Source organism: Podarcis pityusensis, assembly GCF_964106645.2.
Source record: "Podarcis pityusensis genome assembly, chromosome: 7".
Classification (NCBI taxonomy): Eukaryota; Metazoa; Chordata; class Lepidosauria; order Squamata; family Lacertidae; genus Podarcis; species Podarcis pityusensis.
This window is the reverse complement of record NC_138031.1, coordinates 64,739,403-64,764,549: the sequence shown is the minus strand read 5'-3', so window position 1 is coordinate 64,764,549 and position 25,147 is coordinate 64,739,403. Positions and strand designations below refer to the sequence as shown.

Sequence of the window (25,147 nt, the reverse complement as noted above, 5' to 3'; positions counted from 1 at the left end):
AAATGTGGCAAGATTTTATAATCTACTAGGATATAGATAAAGGCTAAATAAAGCTTTAAATCAATAGTGATTATTGCTAGCAGATGTCCCGGCAGGGTGCTGGGAAAATATTTGCCACATTATTCCTGCAGCATAGAGTTTAGTTCACGTCTGTCAAACCTGCGCCCGCCCACCCCCAAAAGACAGAAACCATGTGAATTGGCCTGCGAAGAGACTTGGCATGTCCGTGGAATGACCCACACAGTCTGGGGTGGGATGGGAGCAGTTTTTGACAGTCCTGGTTTAGTTAATGGCTTCTCCCCCACAGTATTGCGCAGTTTAATGTGGAGAGCTGCAAATTTATATATATATATATATTTTTAAAAACCAGCCCAAGAACAAAAATACCCCCAAATAATAATTATAATATAATAATAATATAATAGCAATTAAAAATTAAGGGATGCATTAAATTGGCTTTGATGAAAAGACTCATTTAACAGAGGGATTTTGTAAAAAGAATCATTGGTACTGATTTTCTACTAATGTGGAGGAATGGTTTCAAAACATTTTTTTTAAAAAAATCCTCAATGACAACAAAACCTTATCTATACCTCAACACCTTTCCCCTTGCTTCTTATTATATATTTACTATTTTCAGCTCAGAATGATTTCTACCCTCTTCCTGTGCAGTCTGAGTCGAAGTGCTAAGAAGCAGCAGACATTAAAAAGATAATTGCCAAACTGAATACTGGGGTGCGGCTGTGCAAGATCACTTGAGGTACGGAGCCTCACTGAGGGCAGGAGAGGTTAGCAGTGTGAAGAAAAAGAAGACGAAAAAGAGGCCCAGGGAAGGAAAACAGCAGGGGCTCCAGAAACACTTCACTTCCCTCTTACCCCAGAAGACTAAGGGGCAAGTCTGGTACCCAACTAGTTCTACTCTTAAGGCGCCCTGAAATTAGTGGGACTGAAGTTAACCATGACTAACTGAAGTCCACCGATTTCAGCGGTTCTCATTTGAGTGTGACTTAGTTGGATACCATCCAGAGCATCGTTTCCAAAACTTGGGACTCTAGCTGTTTTTGGACTACAATTCCCATCATCCTTGACCACCGGTCCTGCTAACTAGGCATGATGGGATTTGTAGTCCAACAGCAGCTGGAGAGATCCAAATTTGGGAAACTGATCCAGAGCTTTCTGCACAATGCCCAGCTACTGCGGCAGAATGCTTATGCTTGACCCACAAGTCAATCTGAACAAGAATACTTGGGTCTAAGCTGGTGAACAGTCTGCTGCAGACTACAGGTAAAACCCAGCAGAGCCCATCCTACAGAAGTTGGTTCTGTTCCGTTTTCAGTTCTGAAGGTTCGCACACCTACAGTTCCATTGCCCACTTCCAAAGGCTCCGTTCTTACAGGAGAGATGGGAAGTCAATGTATGAGAACTGAACTCACGGCCAATGGAACTGAGGGACGAGCCCCATGTTACTTCCCAACATTTTAAAAAAGGAAGCTACAGAATTGGTGAAACCATCCAAAGATGTGTGCTTCCATCAAGCTGGAAAGGTCGAATATAGAGCATGACACACAGACCTCGGAAAACTCATGAAATGTATCTGTGAGAGCCATTCTGCAGAGCCTGATGGCAGCGACGTGACCGAGAGGCACAATTTAAATCCAACTCTGTTTCTGTATCTTTAAATGCAAATGAAGGAATGTAACAACGCAGGTAATCTTGATCATGTGATTCAAGAGAAGGAAGTTCAAACTAATGGATTGTTTTTCTCCCTCTAAATAAATAGGTTCAGGGTGAAAATAAAGCTTACATCCCAGCATGCCAGCTTAACTGGTCTGCGGGTCACAGTCCTAATGTGGTTGACTTGCAATGGCTCCTGCTGCCAGCAACAGGATATGCAGTCTAATCCTGGCTCCCAACTTCATGGAAAATTTTGGGAAGGAAATTTATTTTGTCAATCCCTAGTTTTATCGCCGGTAGTATTTTCTTTATTTTGCTTTAAAGCACAGTAAGGTAGCGGCATCATTTAAGGCTTGCAATTTTCTTTTCTACATTTAATCTGGAAGACTGAATCATCGTGCTCATTAACGTAAAAAAATTTTGATAACGCAACTATTGCAGTTTCGAACAACGTCAACTTCACAGAATCCTGCAGTTCCTTCCTCATGCAATTTGGAGGACCTCCTTGCCCCTTGCATTTCTCTCCGCGCCAGCCTGCTGCTAATTCCATCAATCCTTCTCCTTTTCACTCACTCACATTGAACTGTTCACCCATGAAATGCCCCCTGCCCACGCCCCGTGCAATTTCAACAACGGCTTAGGCCTTGTCAATGCAACCAACTTGGATAAACTGAATACACAGCGGGAAGGAAGGAGTGGGATGGCAGCAGTGCTCAGATGACCATGTGAACAACCCTACAGCCATGCCACCTGGGTGCATGTGGACTTGTCCATACAACCAGGGATCCTGCAATTGAAGAATAAAATGACACATACACACACATGTACAATGTGTATGCGCATAGGGCACAAGTGGTGGTTCTCCCCCCCCCCTTTACAATCCCACTCCCTCCCTCCCTGGAACACTCGTTCAGTCTATCTGCTCTGGTTGTGTGAACGGGGCTTGAGTTGGCCTACACTTGATACTCTAGATCAGAGGACTCCGTGTAAATACAGTAGAAGAGTTGCAATCCCAACGGGGAGAGTCGGGGAAAGATTAGATCACAAACATTTAAGCAGGCAATCCAAACTGCGTTGTAGATTTCCGTGGGCAAATATTGCCCATTGGTTTCTGCTGAACGCAGAGATTAGCAAACTGACAAAAAAAATTTTTTATAAAATATTAAAATAACAATAATATATTGAAGCACAAATCAAACATATATATATAACAAGTGGGTGCATAATTTCCATAGGTTTCTTTCTTTTTTTTTTTTTAAGTCGCTATGCAACTCTTTCTGTAGAGTCTTTAAGTCCACAAGGGCCAGAAAGAGCCTTTTACAAAAGGACAGTAGCCAGGACATCATCATCGCTAATGCGGAAGGGGAGAGGCAGAGAAGCAGAATCGAGTGAGGTTGAACATTTTGCTTTTCCTGGTTTTTGGCTTGGACCAAGTTTAATCAACCATGTTTACACCTGGAACTGGTTTTGACTCTCCCCCCCCCCCGCCCCCCGTGTGGCAAGTACAAAAAGAAAAGTAGCAAATCAAGAATAGGAAAACAAAATCAACACCTTATTTCTAGTTCCTCTGTTGGGGGTTTCTCAAAATCTTCTTCCAGTTATCGGCTGCAAGTTTCCAAGGGCTTCCTTGCCCCAGTGACTCCTTGTTTCCAGCTCAGAGAACACACAAAAGCGGCTATCACAGATATACAGTAACAAGCTCACACACCCCAATACAAAAGGTAACATTAATGCTCAAATGAAAAAGGTCCTCTCCAAATAATTGTCATTAATATTTTTTTTAAATCATCTTTTTGTTTGCGTGTGTTTTTTTTTAAAAAAAACCTATGATACCAAAAGACCTAATAAAGTAGTAAGGCACTCAAATCAGTATATAACTGTAGTCTTTTGCATTTTTTTTTATACTGAAAGACTTATGGCACTGAATCCAGACTGCCATCTTCCCACTCCCACCAATTCCCCAGCCCTCAAGCCCATTCCTGCATAATTGACAGGAGGCCAATTCAGCATCTCGAAAAAGAAAAAGAAAAAAAGCTTGCATTGTCAACTTTATTCTGTGTACGCTGGGTCAGTTCGCTGGGGGTGCGGCTGATGATTCTGCAGCCGTCATTCGACTCCCAAGAGCTGAGGTGCACTCTCTGCAGAGGCGAGAATGTGACTCATGGAAGATTTTTTGTTGTGAATCTCCAGCAAGTCCTGGATGAAGCCAGACGGGCTCCCGCGATCACCTTTCCCTCGGGACTCTGTTTGCTTCTGGGCATTCTTGCTGGACTCTGCAGGACATGAGCCTGCCGTCCGACTCCCAGTGGTGGGTTTGTCTTCTTTGCAAACGGCCTCCTTTGCGGCGTTGACAAGGCTTTCCTTGCGGCTCCTGGTGACTGGGGAATGGCTTCCCAGCCCAGCAAGCAAGTCGCACTCGTTTTCCGAGATGGGGTTGGTGCTGCTGTGGAGAGACTCGTTTTCGCTTTCTTCCTCGCCCCGAGAGTGGCCATCCTCTCGGTCGCTCTCCTTCTCGTGGTTCTTAGCACTTTTTACTTTCTGATGGATACGCTGGTGGCGAACCAAGCTGTGCTTCAGAGTAAAGGTCCGTTCACAGGTTTGACATTTGTAAGGTCGCTCCCCTAGGATAAAATCAAGGAAGAAAGGTTGGGATGCAGTCTGCCACGTAACACAAACCTACCGTATTTTTGCTCTATAAGACTCACTTCTTCCCCTCCTAAAAAGTAAGGGGAAATGTGTGTGCGTCTTATGGAGTGAATGCAGGGTGCGCAGCTATCACAGAAGCCAGAACAGCAAGAGGGAATGCTGCTTTCACTGCGCAGCGATCCCTCTTGCTGTTCTGACTTCTGAGATTCAGAATATTTTTTTCTTGTTTTCCTCCTCCAAAAACTAGGTGCGTCTTGTGGTCTGGTGTGTCTGATAAAGCGAAAAATATGGTATTTAGCAGAAGCTGGCAGAAGGCAAACGATTGTGCCATATAGCAATGCAAATTTCGATTTCTTAGAATATTTCCCCTTATAAAACGGCAACCCTGCATTAGACAGTTTCATCTGTCAAGACCATGAAAACATCAGCGATATCGTGACCTTTGATTTCCCACCATGGAAGGGGTGATCCTGCCAGGGTGGAAGCTCAGGCTGGTTTCACTAACAACTGATCATGTTTATTGTCAAGGAAAAGGGACACCAGATTTCAGTGAGATCAGGGATGGGGAGCCTGTGGTCCTCCAGTTGTCGTTGATGGCAACTCTCATCATCCCTGACCTCTGAGCCACACAGACTTGCACTGATGGGAGTTGGGAACCCATCATCTGAAGGGAGGGAGGTTCCCCATCTAACCACTCACAGCATACTAAAAGCAAGAGCTTTTACAGCAAAACAAGAAACTCTATGGACCATAGTCTGAATGTACTCCATGTTTTCATTTGCTTGCTTAACCCCTGACTCTTGGGAGTGAAACCTGGCAAAACCAGTTACTTTTCTGAAGATCTGTGTGTCTGATAACTTTATCTTCATATTTCATTAGCTCCCAATACATTTCCGAGCACAATTCAAAGTCTTGGTGCTGACCTTTAAAGCCCTAAACGGCCTCGGTCCTGTATACCTGAAGGAGCATCTCCACCCCCATCATCCAGCCTGGACACTGAAGTCCAGCGCCGAGGGCCTTCTGCGAGAAGTGAGGTTACAGGGAACCAGTCAGAGGGCCTTCTCGGTAGTGGCACCTGCCCTGTGGAACGCCCTCCCAGCAGATGTCAAGGCAATAAACAACTATTTTACTTTTAAAAGACAACTGAAGGCAGCCCTGTTTAGGGACGTTGTCTGATGCTGTATTGTTTTTAATATTCAGTTGGAAGCCACCCAGAGTGGCAGGGGAAACCCAGCCAGATGGGCGGGGTGTAAATAATAAATTATTATTATTATAATAATATTATTGTTGTTGTTAGTCTCTCTACAACCATAGTTAAGTGCCCCAAAAAGATTATTTCCAAGGGGACTTTGACTTTGCAAATAGATGGCTGGAGAGATGCTCTTAGCAAGAATTAGGCCAAAATAGTTTGACATGCTGCATGCAACGTGAGCGATTTACGAGGTGTTCATTCTTCACGTTTAGGCTAGCGTGCTTTCTGCAGAAATTTTGTGAAATGCATCCAGCAGCAGTGACAAAGCACTTTCCCTCTGCAGTGTAAACAGGCTTCCTTCTTTTTCAGGGAAAAACACACACCAAATTTTCACTTATTTTCCAATTGGCATAATACAGCCCTTGGAACACGAAAAACAGCCCAACAGCTCATGAATCAGCACTTCCTTTTCAACCTTCAACCGAAGAGCAAATAAAGTAATGCACAGGGAGAATGAACTGAGTTCTATTTCCTGATGGTTGTGCTTTGCTATAAGGAGACTGGTTATTTTATTTTATTTTATTTTCGTTTTTTTAAAAAGGAAGGCCAGGGGAAAACAGTTTTTTTAAAAAAAAACTACAGCAAAAAATTAAAAGTGGGTAACCTGCTGCAGCTAAAGGATTCTGGATATTAGAAGGGTTGAAGAGAGCACATGAATACCTCTTTGAAAAGAAACACAGGAAGCACTCTAGCCATATATACAAGGTGGGAGATGCAAGGCTGTTTTCCCTCCTCTGCCTATTGCTTGACTACAGAAATAGGCAAGTCAAACCAGTGGCCTTCCTGGTTGAAGACTGCCTAAACTGGTGGCAGCTCTCTAGGTTTTCAGACAGGGGAGAAGCTGGGAACGAACCTAGGAGCTGCTCCACACAGTACTCGGGCGCCAGGCTACAGCCTTTCCTCACAGTCATACTGTTGTGAATAATGCCCTCTTACCTGTATGGGACCTCATGTGCCTTGTCAAGTCTTGCAGAGACCAAAATCGCTTGTTGCACACTGTGCAGACTTTCTTCCTCTTGTCTGCCTTTGACTCGCTCTTAGTCCCGCCGTTCGCTTTTGGCTTCCTGTCATCGTCGCTCTTCTCCGAAGACTTCCGCTCCGTGCTCTCCCCCTCGGAGATGCTCTCGCTTTCCTCGTTCTCCTTCCCCGTGGCCTCGCCGTCCATGGGAGACTCTGCTGCCTTTAGGTCTCCTGTGGGCTCTTCCTGCTCAGGAGAAGACTCCTCCTGAGCCATAGGAACTTGGCCTCCGCCTTGGACGCTCTTGCTTTCGTCCTCGCTGCTCTTTTCATCCTTCCTGTCGTCGCGCTCATGAGCCTTTTTGTGCCGGCTGAGAGTGCCCGCGAACTTGAAGGACTTCCCACAAATGTCACAGGTGTGCTTCTTTTCTGCCTGAATGCCGCGTCCAGTGCTCTGGTCGCTCTCAGCCAGCTTGAAGTCCATGAGCTTGCTAGCAAAATTGAGGTCAAGGCTCCTGTTACTGGCAGAGTCTTCTTCTGGCCCCTCTTCGTCCTCGCTGAGTTTCTCTTGTGCATCTTCTTCCCCTTGAGATGTGTCCATCTTCTCCTCCTCTTTGAGACTGTGCTCAGGGTCTGGAAGCTCAGCGGCCTCCTCTAGGTGGTCTCTTTCGCCAGAGGTCAAGTCTAACGCTTCACTTCCCACACTTGCATTCTCCAGATCCGATTGGCTGTCTGCAAGAGAAAACAAGAGAAACATTGAAGTTCCTCAGCAATCAAAAGCACCAGGAATCATCACACACACAAAAAGTTTCACTTCACAGCCACCCACACATAAATTTGTTTTGAGTCAGGGTCCAACACATTCCTGGTCAAGGGTAACATCAGAAGGTATGATTGGATGTGCGTTTTTCACCAATTTATGAGCTATTATTCTTGGATCTCCAAGTCAAATCAATAGTGTTACAGCCAACCTTGGTGCAAAACACTTTAGCCCAACTCACATGCCCAGCAGTAGCATGGCAGTGCCTGGCATAGCACCCCTGAGCATCTCTTCCATGTGATTAACTGTTTGGGTACAGCTGACAGCTAAACAAAGCCAGCATGCAGACACCGAAACTTGTATCTGCACAAGATTTGGTGCATACAACAACAAGGATCTCCACATTTTGTTTTCCAACTACGAAAAACGAACTGCATGTTTTTACTTTTGGCGAGTTGGCAATTTTATTTTACAAGGCATGTGCTTAGATGGACAAAGCCTAAAAATGTAAGAAAAATTAAAGACAGATCTACTTGTTAGCAAATTATGCACTCACCCTGATCTAACATGAGGGAAAGGATATCTATCTTGTGTACAGTGGTACCTCGGGTTACGAACTTAATTTGTTCCGGAGGTCTGTTCTTAACCCAAAACCATTCTTAACCTGAGGCGCGCTTTCACTAATGGGGCCTCCCACTGCCGCCGGCACACGATTTCTGTTCTCATCCTGGGGCAAAGTTCTCAACCCCGAGGTACTACTTCCGGGTTAGTGGAGTTTATAACCCAAAGTGTTTGTAACCCGAAGTACTACTGCATATGATTCCTCCATGCCCGACCTGAGAGCAGGGCAGGGCATGACGGTGTTCAGTACCCCTGATGGGGTATCTATTTGGGATAGAGTGCCCCATCCTTCTGTTGAGTAGATCTTGACATATTGTTAAAAGCTGTGGAAACGAGATCCCTTCAGCATTTTCCTGTCCTTCTATTGGATCAGGGCAACCATTTTAAAACTGTTGCCCCTTTGCTGCCAATGAATGGCCATTCCATTTCTCCTCTTTCTGTCATGAAGAGCCAAAGCAGTAGATGAACACCGTATCTTTAGTTCTTAAGAACTCAATGCAAAATTGGTGGCTCGCTTTGAGCCTGCTGAAGTTCTGGAGAACTCAAAAGCTTGCTCGCTATTTTGTGACGTTTTGGTTGGCTCTAATATAGGTTTTGCTCGACCATGGATTTTGGGCTACTACTGTTTTTTAACAGACCAACACAGCATCCTTTCGTTTTTTAATTACATCTATTAATATAGTGGCCTGAGTAGTCTCAATCACCTTGTATGGTTAGCAGGCATCTGAGTTGTTGAGAAGGCCTTCTACACATGACAAGCACAAGAAGGCTAAAAAGCTACAGATTACAAACCTAAGCCTTCAACTCATGAATGCTTAACAGCTGCTGAGTAACTATGGGGGATTTACAAACTCTTGATAAAAAGAAATGTTTAGGTTCCTTTCATGCTGACACACAGAGCACGTATTTATGAACGAGAACCTCAAAACCTAAGATAGGGAGAGTCCTTGGAAAAGAAGATGACTTTCAAGGTCGAGACGGACAGAAATCAGCAAGCTGTAGATGTTTTAAAGCAGACTGGTGATAAGATGTTGGGTTTAATGGGAGAAAATGAGGATAGTTGGACTGGTGCGGAGGCCATGTAGAACTGCACAAAGACCACAACGCACACATTTGTGAGCTAACCGTTTTTAGCGGTAGGAATGTTCAGCGTTTTGAGACAAAATGGCAAACATAGCTAATCCCCAGGAACAAAACAGAGAAGATGGTTATGAATATAACCACATTCATCACAGCAGATTGGCAACAGCTTCATCACAACATTCCTGTAATTCAGAATTTATCATAGCAGTTTGGTTACAGCTCAAGAGGTGGCATTATGAGCCCAAGAACCCACAGCACAGAATGGAAGGCAGGGAAGTCCCCAAGAGCCAATTCAGTCTATTAAACAACCCAAATCAGCAATACTGGATCACATGAGCTATTAAGTGGCTTTCAGTGGGAGAGAATATTTAACCCTATCCTTCCTTTATAGAAAGAGGAGCCATCACTTACCACGTTACATACAAACACACACAGTAGAAAACAACAATTAACACCCCCCCCAAAAAAAAATCAAAAGCACAATAATTTTATAACTGTCTCTGGCGGCAAATATCCTGGAATCTCCCCTTGAAATCACACGTTTGCATTCTGCCTTTCTAGCAAAGTATTTGCTAGCATTTCTCATTTTTTCTTACAACCACAGCAACTTCCTAGTTCCCCTTTTACCGACTCCTCCTTTAATCAGCATCCATACAGCTAAGTAGTTTAAGCTCAAGAAAAGCAAAATGCAGCACATCCACCCACACCAAGAACCATTTTTGACCATTGTCATAGCATGGGGGGAAATCCAGAAATTTGATTGCTTCAGGTAGCAGAACCAATAGGATGCAGTGGCTAGAATCCTGCGTTTGGATCACCATTAGAATCATAGAACTGTAGAGCTGAGAGGAACCCTGGGGTTATCTAGTCCAACCCCCTTGCAATGATGCTCAAATGGTGGTCTTGTATGAATTATTCACCCTAAGGCAGGGATCGGGAACATGCTCCCATCAGCCCCTGCAGGCCTAGCCAATGGATTATGAAGTTCATGAGGACCAAAAGTTTCTCATTCCTGCACCATGGGATAACCTACCCTACAAGGTTGTTGCAAGGATAAAATGGTGTTCTGAGTGGGTATTTAATATCATTTTCGGGTACTAGAATGTGGGAATTATTCCAGTCGGATTATCTTTTGTGTGTTCCAAGCTTAGTTTCAGGAGCAACCAACTACTGACCATGTGGACGAATTGGGGTTAGGAAATAGGATGGTGATCTATGTGTGGTATTTGGAAGCTGCCTTCTCTCTTGAAAATTAGGTGGTATACCAGTTTTAAAAATAAACCTGCAACTGGACTCCCTATTCTTGGAAGTTGCCCACCTTTTAGTATTCACTTAGCACATTCTGTTGCCTTTCCTTGAAAGAGAGGACCTATTTAGCAATACATATTGCTCTGCTTTCCTTTGGACCACAGCCGCAAGTCCAAGAGGGGGGTCTTGCCTGGGCAGCCCAGGACTTCCATACACACTGCCCAGGCTTGGGTCCTGGGGAGGTCACTTTGGTGCTGCTAACACAACAGTTTGACTTTACCCCTGGAAGTGCACTCCATTGCCTATCAAGACAGATGGATGACAACAACAACAGCAGGACCTATTTTAGCATGCACACACTCCAAAAATAAAAACCGTAAATGTTTCACTAAAAAATACATGGCTGTTGCATGTATTGTCCCTATAAGCCTATTTAAGGATGGCAAATCGCTTCTGGCTTTTGTGAAAGAACTGCTGACTAGGAAGCAAAGTGTGAACAGTGCATTCTTGTCATGGCTAAAGGAGGAACTCTTTACAGGGTGGGGCAGAAACTGGAATTCACTACTTAAAACCTTGAAATCTAAGAGACTAACTGGGTGGAGCCTCCAAGGTATAAAAAAAACCCCAAAACAGGTCTAACTGAAATGCCTACATATGAATGCGAAAGATAAAGGACTATATCATTTGCATAACTGACAGTTATGCAACGCAAGCATGCCAGCTTCCAGGGATTTCAGTTATAAGCTACTGGTTCTGGGTCCTCTGAAGGACTCGTTTTTCATTCTTTCTTTCTTTTTTTTCGTTTTTCATTCTTTCAGTCACGTACCAGGGGCAGCGGCAGCAGCAGAGGGGAGGACCAGAAAAGGCCGAAGTTAACACCTGCTTCTATGCATGAATGCATGCATGCACTCACTCACACAAACACACACACACCATACTGAGGGAGGCCAATAATGCATGCAATAGCAATGAGAAAGAAGTTATGCAAGGCACTTGCATTGTGCTGCACTGACCCCTAAAGTTGCAACAGCCCTATGGAAAAACAGTGAAGATCCACTATAGGCACTTTCAATTTCTGCAGAACAGCCAGGTTGGTTTGGGGTTCTCCCTCCCCCTCCCCCCAAATCATCACACTCCAATCTCAAACAGCATCCACTAGATGGAACACTTTGGTAAGCTAGGAATCTTACAGATAGAAGGATTCACCAAAGAGACCTTTCTCGTTTCACGTCTGAATTTTTCAAGAGGTACCTGTAACAAATGCCTCACCATCAGCACAAGCTGTCCTTTATTCAGCCATCTGTTATACAAAGCAACTCCAACCTATTGGGGGTGGCAGGAGGAGAAGACAACTTTTCCCAAACTAAACAACCGTAAGGGTAAATTCCAGGACACACACCAAACCTCTGGTTTCCTTCCTCAAGCTACTAAATTACCTGTTCTGAACTCACCTGCACAGCAGCGTTAGCAGCTGCTGAGCTGGTACCCAAGGCAAAATTTAAAAACTTCACAACCAAAGCACCAACACTTTTTGTTGTTCTTGGGATATCAGAAGTTTCGTGGTCTTTTTGCAAATTCATCACATCGCTAGAAACATGTCCTACGTCTTCAGATTCAGGGGGGGAAGCACCATGCACATCAACGCAATTGGCTGTTGTTAAATGAGGGTTTTAATCAATGAGAACAATCTGATTTACATACAACTGAAAATTCCAATTTAGTTTAGAATTCGAACTACTGTGAAATTCTGAATGGATTGGGAAATCTGAGAAACGAGAAAAATGATCAGAGATGATTTGGGGATGCAGTTCTACACAATCTGGACTTTTAAACTGGGAGCATCTTTGGTAAGGTGGCTGTATATTTAGTGATCAAAACATTCCCCACTGCAAAGACTAACTCAGGAGATCCAATTGCTATTTAATTTCATTTTGGTTCAACCAGCAGTTCAACAAAAACTGGGTCAAACCTAATCAAAAACTTCCTCAGCACACAAGTGTGTCCTTTTTCAGTACAGTCATACCTCGGGTTACAGATGCTTCAGGATGCGCGTTTTCGGGTTGCGCACCGTGCCGAACCTGGAAGTACCAGAACGGGTTACTTCTGGGTTTTGGCTAAATCGCGCTTTGTGCATGCACAGAAGCACCGAATTGCGACCCGCGTGTGCACAGATGCGGCACTGCGGGTTGCAAATGTGCCTCCTGCACGGATCACATTCGCAACCCGAGTGTCCACTGTATGTCTGTAATTTTAACAAACTAGACTTCATCACAACTACAATTTGCAGAACTTGGTCATAATAAGGCAGTGTTGCTGGCAAAGCTCTCTTGCTGTATCTCTAGTATAAAAAATGATCTAGGTTGCTTAACCTATTTAATCAAACTAGAAACAATGAAAACAACAACTACCCTGGGTGCTATCAGGTCGTTATTTACTCAGCACCCACTCCCTTCTCAGGGCTAAGCTGGATGTACAGAAGCACAGCTATTGTGTAATACGCATTGTGAGCCTTTGTGATCTCGAATGAAGCACGGATGGGCCACCTATGAGGGGACAATGAATGCTTCCCTCCTTGTTCTGAAACTACCTCTCTCCAGCTCTGGGTGCCCCACCTGGAAAAAAACAGCAGGTTGCGTCAGGAGGAGCATGGGCAGGATTTAACACAGGGCCTTTTCTACCTATAAACACTGGACTTTAAAGGAGCTGGAGGGCATTTACAAGAGAGGAGGACTGCAGGGCAGTGTAGCATCTGCCTTGCATGCAAAATTGATGGTTTTAAGTTTGCACAGTTCGCTTCCCAGCAAGGCTGGGAAAGATTCCCAGGCTAAAACTCATTGCCGGTCAGTGTAAATAATACTGGGGGACTTCTGGGAGAAGGAATGGCGGATTGACCATCTCACTATTGGCTCTCCACTGATAATTATGTGGTGACTGGTGATAGGCAGATGGCCTGGCTATTTAATCACCCTGGAAGATAAGAGGGATCGAACAGGAGCAAGCTGAAATGCTTTGATCAAGTGTAGACAGTATTGGGCTAGTATTCCGCAAACTTGGGTCTCCATCTGTTTTTGGAATACAATCCCCATCATCCCTGTCCACTGGTCCTAGGAGTTGTAGTTCAAAAACAGCTAAAGACTGAAGTTTGCAAAACCCTGGACTAGGTGGACCAGTGGCCTGATTTGATGTAATCTTCCTGAAAGAGGGCAGCCCTCATTGTAATCACACATGTCTGTGCTGCTGTGACACCTAGCCAGTCATTCATCTGGGGGGCCCGAAGGAAAAAAGAAACACGACTTTGTTTTAAATTCTGGAACAACCTAAAAGAGCTACCTGTGCTATCATGAGCTCCAGCATCACTTTCTTTAGACTGGGGGATAAGCCCGTTTCTTCTCAGACAGTAGTTGACAACTCCGTGTTTGCGTAAGAGGTGGCGTTCACAGTTAGATTTGGTGGAAAAGAAGGCATCACATTTTTGACAGGGGTAGGGCTTCTGACCTGAATGGAGCAGGGAGAAAAAACACATTTATCTTCTTTCTAAAGTGTCACAGGAACTCCTGCGTGCCTCTCTATACCCTCTGCTTGCTTTGCGCAACTGCGGATGAGTTAATAGCAGCTCAGTCCTCCTCTGAAGGAAGTCCAGAACAGAAAGGGGAATTACTTCCCAAGCAGCACTTTTAAGACTGCAGCTGTGGCCTAAGTCAACTCACATATAAAATAAAATTAGGAAGGTTGAATATCAAGGCTCTGAAATTCAAGCCCCCTGAGAAGTGTCCTATACAATAGGACTCAAGTTTAAGCTCTTCTGGGCTTAAAAAAGCAGAGCAACTATTTAGAAGCAGAGTGGTTAAGAAAGCTCAACTGTATCAGAGTTAACTACTGTATTACACAGCCTGCCCTTCAGACGCCATGATTCTGCGCTAACCAGACGAATCCAGAAGAAACTGCTTAGCCAGCTGACTGTGGAGGATTTTAATATCTGCTTTTGGATTGGTTTATGCAGTAGCGCACTTATCACGGAGAGATGTCTTCACTGGATGACCTCCCCTTGCTGGTGTTGAAACACATCTGCATCGGACATATCTCTACAGTGGTACCTCTGGTTACGTACTTAATTCGTTCCGGAGGTCTGTTCTTAACCTGAAACTGTTCTTAACCTGAAGCACCACTTTAGCTAATAGGGCCTCCTGCTGCCGCCGGAGCACGATTTCTGTTCTCATCCTGAAGCAAAGTTCTAAACCTGAGGTACTATTTCTGGGTTAGCAGAGTCTGTAACCTGAAGCGTCTGTAACCTGAAGCGTATGTAACCCGAGGTACCACTGTATATAGTTTGTAGGGTGCTTTTCCCAGTAGAGTATGTTACAGCACCAAGAGAGACTGGTCACATTGTGAATTTTTGACAAGATAACATGCAAAACTGGGCGTCAGGGCTACAAAATGAGCTGGACCCAGAGGAAAACAGCTGAAACAGGTGGGAACTTAGGAAGAGCAAGGGGGATTAGGGTGGGAATGCATTATGGATGCCAAACAGAGGCTGGCTGGAAAGGACTCCGTGTGCTCTACATCATACATCTAACCACCACAGAAATGTCTGGCAAAAACACAAAGACATCCTCTTCTCTCTCTCTCTCTCTCTCTCTCTCTCTCTCTCTCTGGGAGATGTTTGAGAAGCACATGGCAAGTCATGTTTGGGGGAAGGGCAGCAGCGGAGTGATAGAGCACACGCTTTGCATTCAAACAGTTCTGTGGTTCAATCTCTGGCTTCACCAGGTGGGACGAGGGAAACGTTCATTCGAAACCCCAAGGAACCTGTGCCATTCAGGGTAGACACTATTGATAAGGGAGCTTCCTTGCTGTTCCAGCTGCTGCAAGGAGCCATCGCCTTGCAGAGCCCATTTTAGCCATCTGGCGTTCCAAACAAGTTCATCACACTTTAGAATCCAAGTTGAAATGTCAGTGCAGCTGTCGTGATTCTGTACTATTCAACACAATGTGGACTCTGATGAACAACTATGACTCTGCTCCATTAAAAATATCCTAAGCTCAGATATCTCCCCAGCCAAGCTCTCTTTCGGATGCAAAAAGTTTGATGTCCTTAAGAGGAAGGGAGTCTGCCGTTTCACACGTTAACACAGCGCCAACAGCAACCTCTGTGGCGCCACAGGCCTGATCTCTACAGTAGGATGCAAAAAATAATGGCGAGAGAATAGGACACGAAGGAATCAGCTACTATAACAAAGCCAAGGGTGGGTGTTACCACTGCCTCTCCAAAGCACAATGAAGGCTTTACGGATGTTTCTGTCACATTGATCTTCCACCAAAACGTGGCTTCTACACTACTTAAAATCTGAATCTGAACTTGAAAGGATCATGTGATTTATTTTTTTAAAAAAAACACTAAGTCATTTCCACAATGTGCAGAGACCTGGAAGTGGGAGACTTGTTTGCTGTCTTGCTAATTTAAGGTTACCATTCCGAAGGTCTCTGGGATGGTTCACATGGTGTTGTTTTTGTTTGTTTTACTACACAAATAGTGACTTTCTCTTGCCAACAAAGAGCGAAAAAACAACTCCTTCAGATTGAGGAGATTGATGCTGATTACTAATGTAAACCTATAGAAAATACTTGAAGTGAAAATGGGCTAACTTTCCATTTTGCAGAGGAGTAGTTCGGAGCGGCAGGGAACTCTGCCCTCTGTGGCACTTAACCGAAGCCAATGCAAATAAAAAGCAGCTATATATTTCACACAGGAATACAGCAACATCTCATCACTGCTTAAGTCCTGCTTTTATTTAAACCCAAAGGAACAGAAGGGTAAGAATATACGTTGAGTAGAGAGGTGGCAAATCAGAGATGGTGAAATGAGTTTCAGTGATGTCTGAAGAATACAGCACCAAAACATGAAAGCCTGTTGACAAATTTCCCAAGAGTACTCCAGCCGCTGCTCATTTCCAAGATGAGCTAACACCCACTGCTTTCACACACACAGGCTTCAAAAATACATTCCATATGGCATGTCACAAAATAAATACTTCTTTTGCGAGCTCTGCAACAGATCCAGGTATACATGCAGAAGTGGGCTGCACTACAGACAGTGAGGGTGCCGTTAAGAGCAATCACCAGGAGCAAGGACTTTCCCCTTCCCTCTTCAGCCTTTCGTTTGTTAACATGGAAAGCATCTTGCTAATGTAATGTCAGGGCTGTGGGGGGATCTTCCCTGGGCGCTGTCACATCTCTGGAACGCAGCAGAAGTTCACATTTTGTCATCTGCTTCCTTCCCCATCTACCCCAAGTCTGTTGCACAAGCAAATGACTCATCAACATTTTAGTGCTGGTGGCTTCAACCATGGCACAGGGAAGAGCCAGTGGAGACTTCCAATGGTGTTCTGAGTGGCTTCAGACTCTGGGCTAGCAGAGTTAAGGCTCTTCAGGACCACTCAGAGCCTCCTTTTTAATTTGTTTTTACTTTGTTGATAGTTCACAATGTCAAAGGGGCAGGGGGATGCAGAGACAACTATCGTGGAGCTGAATTGACTGGGGGGAAATGATATTCTTTACTCTCTATGTATTTTGTTGCTAATGATCTGAAAACTAACTTTGAATACAGTGGTACCTTGGGTTAAGTACTTAATTCGTTCCAGAGGTCTGTTCTGAACCTGAAACTGTTCTGAACCTGAAGCACCACTTTAGCTAATGGGGCCTCCTGCTGCCGCTGCTGGAGCACAATTTCTGTTCTCATCCTGAAGCAAAGTTCTTAACCCGAGGTAATATTTCTGGGTTAGTGGAGTCTGTAACCTGAAGCGTATGTAACCCGAGGTACCACTGTGTATGTGTAAGTAGAACCGTCAATACTAAAGTTGCAAAGGGCAATGAACGAATAAGCTATATAGGTATGCTATGCACTGAGTTTTCTGAAGGCTCCTCGTTTTTCAGAATGCTCTCTCCCCAGAGAGATTTGTCTGGCACTTTCATTATATATCTTTAGGCACCGGACAAAAATGTTCCTCTTTAACCAGGCCTTTGGCCGATTCATATTCTGCAGCGTCGGTGGGAGTTTCTTGGTTTTAACTACTTATATGTATTTCTAATCTTGTGAACTGCCCTGAAATTCTTTTGAAGAAGGGCAGTATGTAAACCTAATAAATAAATAAAAATTAACAGCTGGTTAACTGATGCTTATAGACTGTGGGGAAATCGTGTGAGCATAGGTGATGGAGAGGAGCTCATATCCATGTTATTTCAGAAGCACCCCTGGGTTCAACAATTTAACCAGGGACTTATGTTTACATGAACCTGGAATATGCAATCTCCACACACACACCCACACACCCACACACCCATACCCACACACCATTTTGAGGCCTATTCCTCACTACAGTGTACTCCTATAGAGAGTACACTGTAGTGGTAAGTTTACCTCATTTCTGTCAATAAAGCTTTAGTGTGCTCTCATCACCCGCCTTCCTTGCAAAGCTAAAAGGTAACCCAGCAATGCCACCAGTATCTGCACACCCGAGTGTCCCAGAATTTTGCAAGCCATGTATCTGAAAGAACTTGGATAAGATGTGCTTCAGGTGAGCAGAAAACTGCTCCTGTATCTCATTCACTAGGATGCCTCTGAAAAGTAAGCTCTGTGCTGTGGAAAACTTTATAGAGGTTGACCCTTGCTCTCTGCAATGAATGTGGAAGTATGCAGGGTGCTACATTTGAAGGAGAAAACTTCCCAACTGTTTCAGACTGGAAAGACTACAAATATCTTATTTGGAACCAGAGAACCTCAACAGGAAAAATTCCCCAGGGATGCTCGAGATCCTTCAGCAGTAACACCACTTCACTTTCAAGATGTCTACCATGAGCACAATGAGTTTTCAGTAGCAAACCAGTGGGAGAAAAATATGCTACTGTGATAGTTGCTCAAGTTTATTTTGTCCTTTGCTCTGCCTTTCTTTTTTGAGAGCAGCTGTGGCCTCTGAACCGCACAACTAAACACCATGAGCTTAGATATGAAAACAGAACCACCAACTATGGCCATCCACTGCAAGAAAGGAGGTCTGTTTGGTTATTATGGTGTGTCTGGGGATTGGTAGAGGAGGGCCAGAGCTGCAGCCAAACACAACATTCACAGCAGTCTTAAAATTTTAGAGGACTTAAGAATTAGGCTTATAGTAAGGCCCAAACTATGTGTTACATGCAAACGCTCTTTTAAACGGTAGCTCAACAGCTTGTTTAAGGTAAGAAAAGCCACTTTTGGTGGTGGCAGATGGAAGTAGAGGCATAGTGAAAAAATTGGGACGCTCTTTCGCTTTTCCAAATCCCACCATTCCCCCAGAAATTTCTCTAATCCTCAGGATTATAAACGTGGAGGAAAAGGGCACTGAACATACCACAAGGGAGAATAGCTACTATGGGGGATCTGAAGCAGAGATATGGACTTGGGGGACAGGACTGAGCAGCACCCCCTCTGCTGTTTATCCCCTTCCACTCATCCCCTTTCAGCAGTTTTCTCAGACTAGTGTGGCAGGTAGCCTAAACCAAAAGATCCATTTAACCCAGTAGAGTCCACCCAGACTGGCAGGCAGTTGGCTGGGAATGTTTCCCAGCCCATCAGTTTTCCGACTAGGGATCCTGAACACTGAACACTCAAGCAAAACCATTGTTCCAGAAGTCCTTCAGGTTTTGCATTAGGGCATAAGAAAGCCCTCAACCAAAACAGCACTTATAGATGCTATGGGATCAGTTCGCACATGACACTGAGCCGTTTTGGGCAGAATGGGGACAATCCCCGAGCTTGCATGTGTGTTCCCTCCAACTCCATTCCCATCACTTCCTTCTTGGTTTCCAAAGCACCATGGTTTAGTTGTGCAAGCTTATATTCCTGTAGCATTACATGCATGCTGATTCAATACATCTAGCGTCAGTCATTACAAATGGCCTATTCATCAACGTATGAACACGCACTTGAACACTTGAGTAGGTTTATCTCAAGGATGACCTGCTGGATGGTTAACTGGGTAAGAGCTCACATCATTCTGAACAACCCCACCGCACCCTTCCAGGCTCTGTGTACTAAAGCTGGTTCAACCTGGCCATTTCCCTTAGGCCAGAATGACCCCCCAGCCCACCCCAAATCTATAAGGATGTGCTCTACAGCAAGCATCCATTGCATGGGTCCCCAAGGCCATTTCACAACAAAAACTCTCTTACCTGTGTGAGTGAGCATGTGCCGCTGTAAGGAACTCGCCCAGGGAAAAACTCTCGGACAATGAGGACAGTTGATTTTCTGAAAGCAATTTGAGTAAGCGTTTCTCTTTCCCCGCAGGAGTTTGTCTTCGGCCGTTTCTTTCTCCTCCTCACTGGTTCCGTTTGGGTCAGCCGCTGCTTCTTTGAAGTCCTCCGTCGACTGCAGGAACGTGCTGAACTTATTGGTGTCTGTGGTTGCCAGCATCTTCTCTATGCTGGCGAACTCCCCGCTCGACTCCAGGTCCACGCTGCTGCTGCTGCTTGCCTTCAGCTTGTTCTTTGCCCCTTTCTTCCGGCCTCTCTTTTTCACAGAGCCAGACGTGGTGGACTTCTGGGGCCCGTTGGGGCTGCATGCATGCGACGTCAAGTCAGTGGAAACGATGGGGTCCGCCTGGGCTGCAGCCGCGGGAGCTGCTTTCGGTTTTGGGGTCCCCAGCTTCTCAGGGCCAGCAGCTGCTTTGGGGACAGAGTCCACGGCGTCCGTTTGCAACAGAGCGGGAGCAGACGACACGGACGAAATAATCTGCGCAATGGAAGCAAGGGGTGGCAGCTCTTTCGCCACGGGGGGCTTTGGCAAGAGGGGTGGTGGCTTAGGCCTCAAGGGCCGAAGCAAGGCAGCATTTCCCAGGAGGGAGGGAGAAATGATTGGGACTGTCAAATGCAGTGGACCCTTCAATGGCTGGGAATGTCCGGGAGCTTTGTTTTCCGGGTTATTGTTCACTGGAGGAGACTGCTGGCCGTTGTGGAGATTCTCCTCATGCCCTTCCTTCGTATCCTGACTCGGGGCGCCGTCGTCCTTTTCCTTCTTTGGAGCTTTGGGGATCGACAAGTCTATGGGCTCCATAGAGCCGTCGTAAACAGAAGACCCAAACGGGCTCTCCTGCTTCACCAGCACAGAGTTCAGGTCTTTGTTCTTTTGCGAGAAGTCCAGAGGCTCGTCGAATTCCATAGGGAAGCTGCTTGCGTTTTCAAGTTTGATCGATGCGTGAGAAGGGGCGCCCCTCAAGAAGCCGTTCTGCGACTCCAGGAAGGGGGCGATGGGCTTGCGGTCTAGGTAGGCGCTGTCTTCGAGAAGCAGTGTGCCTGGCTGGCTCTCGGGAGGTGTGCAGTCCACAGCCAGCACGTAGCTCTCAATCTCCCTCTCCTGGATGTGCAAATGCTGCTTGAGGATGTGGTGGATGCAGTTGCGCTTGGCCGAGAAGGCGGTGCCGCACTCCTTGCACTCAAACGGCTTCTTCTTCTGGCAGCCGCTGTGCGTCCGCATGTGGATGCGCAGGGCTCGGTAGTGCTTCAGGTCCTCCCCGCAAAACTTGCACACCGTGTCCGGAGAGCAGAAGGCGTCCACCATCTCCGCCGCGTTGCTGGCCACGTACTCGATGTTCTTCTCAATGTCCTTCCGCGTCGTCTTCAGGTGCTTCTTCCGCAGGTGGCGCTCGCAGTTGGCCTTCACCGTGAAAGGGTAGTGGCAGATCTTGCAGATGTACGGCCGCTCCCCGCTATGCGTCCGCAGGTGCCGGATCAGCGCCGCCTTGTCGGCGGCAATGTAGTCGCAGATGTTGCACTGGTACGGGGAGATGCCCAGGTGGGAGCGGATGTGAGCCCTCAGGACCCCGGAGAATGCGAACACCTGCTTGCACAAGTGACAGGGGAAGGTCATTTTCCTCACGGCGGGGGCCTTCTTGCTTGCTGCCCCGGCAATCATGGCTTTGAAGTCCCGCTCCATGACCTCCTGCTTGATCTTCCCACCCATCGTCAAGGGCAGCAGGGCTTCGATGATGCTGTCTTGCTCCAGCTGCGTTTTCATCTCGCTCTGGCTCAAAGGCTCCGCCTTGGCCTGGGGAGAAGGGCTGGGTTGGTTTCCTGCTTTACCGTGAGGAAGGTGAGAGGCCAAAGTCGACTCTTCGGAGGTTCTGAGCGGCTTGGGCGGCGCCGGAGGAAGGCTTGGGCTGATGCAGCCGGGCGAGGCTTGCTGAGTGCTGACCAGCGGAGGAGGCGTCGAAGTTGCGACGACCGTCCTGGGCGCCACCAAGGGCTTTGGCTTCAGCGGAGGCATGTGCTTGAAGAGGGACTGCAAGGGGACAGGAGGCGCCTTCGAGAGGGGCGGGAGGCTTATCGGCGGCGTCGCAGAGGAAGCCATTTTCAAGATCTGCTGGATGTCCGCCAGCTCGCCAGAAATGGGCTTGACGACAATGCTAGTGTCGGGCTGAATGATGAAGCCTTTCTGGAAAGGCTGTAGTGACAGGAGCTTCATGTTTTCTTTTGTGGGGGCGAGGACAGAGAACGGCCCTCCCACAGAAGCAGCCTCCAGAGGAGACATGTTCAACTGGTTAGCACTACCAGGTTCCTGAGGTAGGTTACATTTCAGTGTTCGGAGCTGCATTTCTTGGGCCTCATCTGAAGCCAGCTCCTCCTGCTGGGCAGGTTCAACGTCTTTGGTATGCTGCAGCCCCAAGGATGCCATGTAAGCTTTCCGGTCCGGGTCCTCCGAGGGCAGTTCGTGCTTGTCTCTTTCCTGATCTGCGGCGTGGGTCTCTGCGTGCAGCTTGAGTGCTGAGCGCATGGGGAACGCCTTGTTGCACACCTCGCAGACATACCGGTGATATTCACTGATGCATCGCCGCAGGTTCGTTTCACACCAGACCTACGAGACACCACACGAGAATGCAAATAAACGTCACGCAGCCAGAGGCGAAGGAGAAAACATCTACTCTCCTGAAGCGGCTAGCTTGTATACTCCTTGTACACAATTAATTGCTGAATTTATAGAGTCACCCGTCAAATATATTCCCTGAGCAGCATACAAACAAAACACTATTTGAACCCCCGCCCCCCAACGGAATAGGATCAGAACCAACCAAAGAAAATAAATTCAGGGGGGGAAATCAGAAAACTACCTTTCAGTACAACAGATACAGTATAAAAACAGCCCAGGTTTAAAATCACAGATCAAAAAGCGCTTTGTTCCCAAAAAGAAAGAAAGAAAGAAAGAAAGAAAGAAAGAAAGAAAGAAAGAAAGCCAAATGGGGCATATACCTGAGAAATGCGAGGAAATTTCCTGCAGGAGAAATCTGTGAATCCCAAATCGTGGAAGCCTGCAGGAATCGAAGGGTTATTCTGAATAAAAGGCTTTCCCAGTGGGTCCCTTGGAAGTTGTTTATGAATAACCGCATTATGCCGCAACAAACCCCGGTGCGTGCGGAAGGAAAGGCAACAGATGTCACACCTGAAGGGAGGAGAAGAAAAAGAACTTATGAAGAATTTTAAAGTACCATGTCACATACCTGGTTAAATGTTCGGTACCCCAACGAAAACAGAACACCCATCTATTTTCATCTACTCCGTTAGCTACTTATCAAATAATACCAGTACATTACCAAAACCAACAGTTTATATTTTACAACTTGCCTAAGGGCAAGCTGCACCTGTTTTCTTACTCTTGTCCATCTTCTAGTCTTAGAAGGTCAGCAGTCCTTTGAGGCTACAAGAAGGAAAAGTCTGCCAGCTATATACCCTTGGCTCGATACATAGAGGCTCAGATCCAGCTCTCCGTACCACTGTCATGGCATTGGAGAAGAGTGTGAGGGGATTGTGACAGTGTGGGAATGCAACACAAGGATGTACCAAACTTGAGTTAGTATTTTCAGAGTTGCATCAAAAGGAAGCACATCCCGGAAACTCTCTAGTTAAAGTCAGCACAGCCTTATAACCCAAGCTGCAGGCAGCTTACCAGCCATATTGACAAGCTTAGTAAGACTCCTGGCTCCTCAACAAAGGCCAGATACTTAGACCACAATGCATAAACAGTAGGCTACAACCCAGCCTGGTAGGCCATACAATGGGAAGGTATGTCCAAAGGACTGGTCACTGGCATTTTGACACCTCAAATCCCTCCCCACCCCCATTCCACTACCAGCTCCTGGAGTTCCTTGTCCCAGCAGCTTATCCTTGCCCATCCTCCCTGGTCCTTGAGATTGTTGTGTCCCATTGTGTCTTCTTTGGTCACACAATACAAATAGGGCAGCAAGCCAATCATTCCTCAGACGTTTGGAATATATGGATTTTTTAAAATCTTTATTATCTAAATAACTTTCCACGTTATCATTTGGAGTCCCCCTTCCAGTCCTCTTCTTCTGGTGCAATATGTAAATGGAAGTGCTCTGGTATGTTTAATTGGAAACTGGGTTTTTCCTAAGCACAGCATTTTTACTTTTATTTTTATTTTGTAACATAAATTTTTGCTTGTCATACTGAATAAGTGAGCACCACAAGTCCAAATGCAAAGAGAATGACTCCATTGGGTGCAGGAAGCAGTTTTATCAAGCACAAAAAGCTTTCCAATTGCCTTTCAAGTTGTTTTTGTTTTGTTTTTAATTTCCCTTTTCTTTATACTTATTCCAGAAGATGCTAACATGCTGCCTCCTGCAACTGCTTCAACTCAGTGATTTGTCCAATCCTCATAACGCGTTGGTATCACTGCAATTCTCAAGAAAACAGCTTCCTGAACCCATTGGAACACCTCACTTGCCACTTTTTTTTCTTTTACAGGCATTGCTGGCAGGCTGATGTAGTGGTTGTTTGTTGTTGTTGTTGCTGCTGCTACTATTACTATTACTGCAACAGCATTTCCACTGCAACACAGACCACTGCAAATTCAGAGCCCTGGGGAAAATTTATAGGCAACGCTTCAGAGAGAGAGAAGGTATCTTGGAATTACTTCATATAATGTGAGTACAGAATCACCGCAAGGCCAGAAAGCATTTGAAGTAACACTCAACACCTGTTGTCATGACTGCAGATGGAAAACTGAAGCAAAAGCCAGCAAGGGAAAGTAGTCACCCAGAAACATTTGAAACAGCCTGTATCAGCCAGACACTCTTGATTTCAACACACCACTCTTCCCAAGACCTCCCACCTACTCTCTGGCACCTTGTTTCTAAATCTCTCCAGAAAGACAATGAGGGTCATTGTAAGTGCAGTCTCTCAGCTCTCAAGGTCTCCCAGGATTTGCAAACCCCACTTGGGCTTCTCAAAAATGCTTGCAATTCGCACGCTGCAGTGGTACTATTATTTAGCAAACCACTTGGGTCCATGGAAGATGGCAAGGGCTAAGGGAAATATTAACAAACTCATGGTACTGCAGGACAACAGACAGGGAGGACAACAAGGGCTTTTTGGAGCAAATCTCAGGCAGCTCAAGGAGTAGCAGACCTCGTCTCATCCCAGTGTGGTCTTGCAAATTTCAAAAGTTACTAGTCCACAACATTTGCTTGTTAATTGACTAGCCTCCTACCACCATGGACGCCATTATTTGTGGTGTAAAAGGAGCCAACACAGAGGCAGCTGGCGAGTTGTTTTGCTGCTCCCCAGCAACTACCGTACATCAGTAAAAGGAAGAGTCCTGCCTTTATTTTTCAAGATGGATAGATAGCAACGGGGAGGCACCATAGACAACAGCTTGCAAGGGGCATAGTAACTCCGCGAGGGGGAAAGGTACCATTTGGCCTCTGCTTCAGGAAGCCAGTTTCTTGGACTGGCATTGCCAAGCTGAGCACCAGAATACACTTAAATCAGCTTAACAATAAGCACTTGTATGGCCTCTCAATGCTTTAGTACCAACTGTAATAAAGGGTAAGAAAAATAAACAAATATTTGCTTAAATATAGTGAGAC

At 45.8% G+C, this 25,147-nt stretch overlaps 1 protein-coding gene across 15 annotated transcripts in view; it reads right to left on the bottom strand.

Moving 5' to 3' along the window:
* Positions 1-1,576: 1,576 nt before the first annotated feature.
* Positions 1,577-25,147, bottom strand: part of RREB1 (ras responsive element binding protein 1) — a 126,908-nt gene continuing 103,337 nt past the window's right edge. For 14 of the 15 annotated variants that reach the window (XM_081014610.1, XM_081014613.1, XM_081014599.1 and 11 more), the window contains 5 exons: positions 22,512-22,701; positions 19,443-22,119; positions 13,572-13,736; positions 6,509-7,261; positions 1,577-4,295 (listed from right to left, as the gene is read on the bottom strand). In XM_081014610.1, the coding sequence (XP_080870736.1) occupies positions 3,781-4,295; positions 6,509-7,261; positions 13,572-13,736; positions 19,443-22,119; positions 22,512-22,701 (4,300 nt within the window). In that variant the 3' untranslated portion in view covers positions 1,577-3,780. The remainder of the gene's footprint in view (positions 4,296-6,508; positions 7,262-13,571; positions 13,737-19,442; positions 22,120-22,511; positions 22,702-25,147) is intronic. The other variant, XM_081014605.1, reaches the window with a different exon arrangement.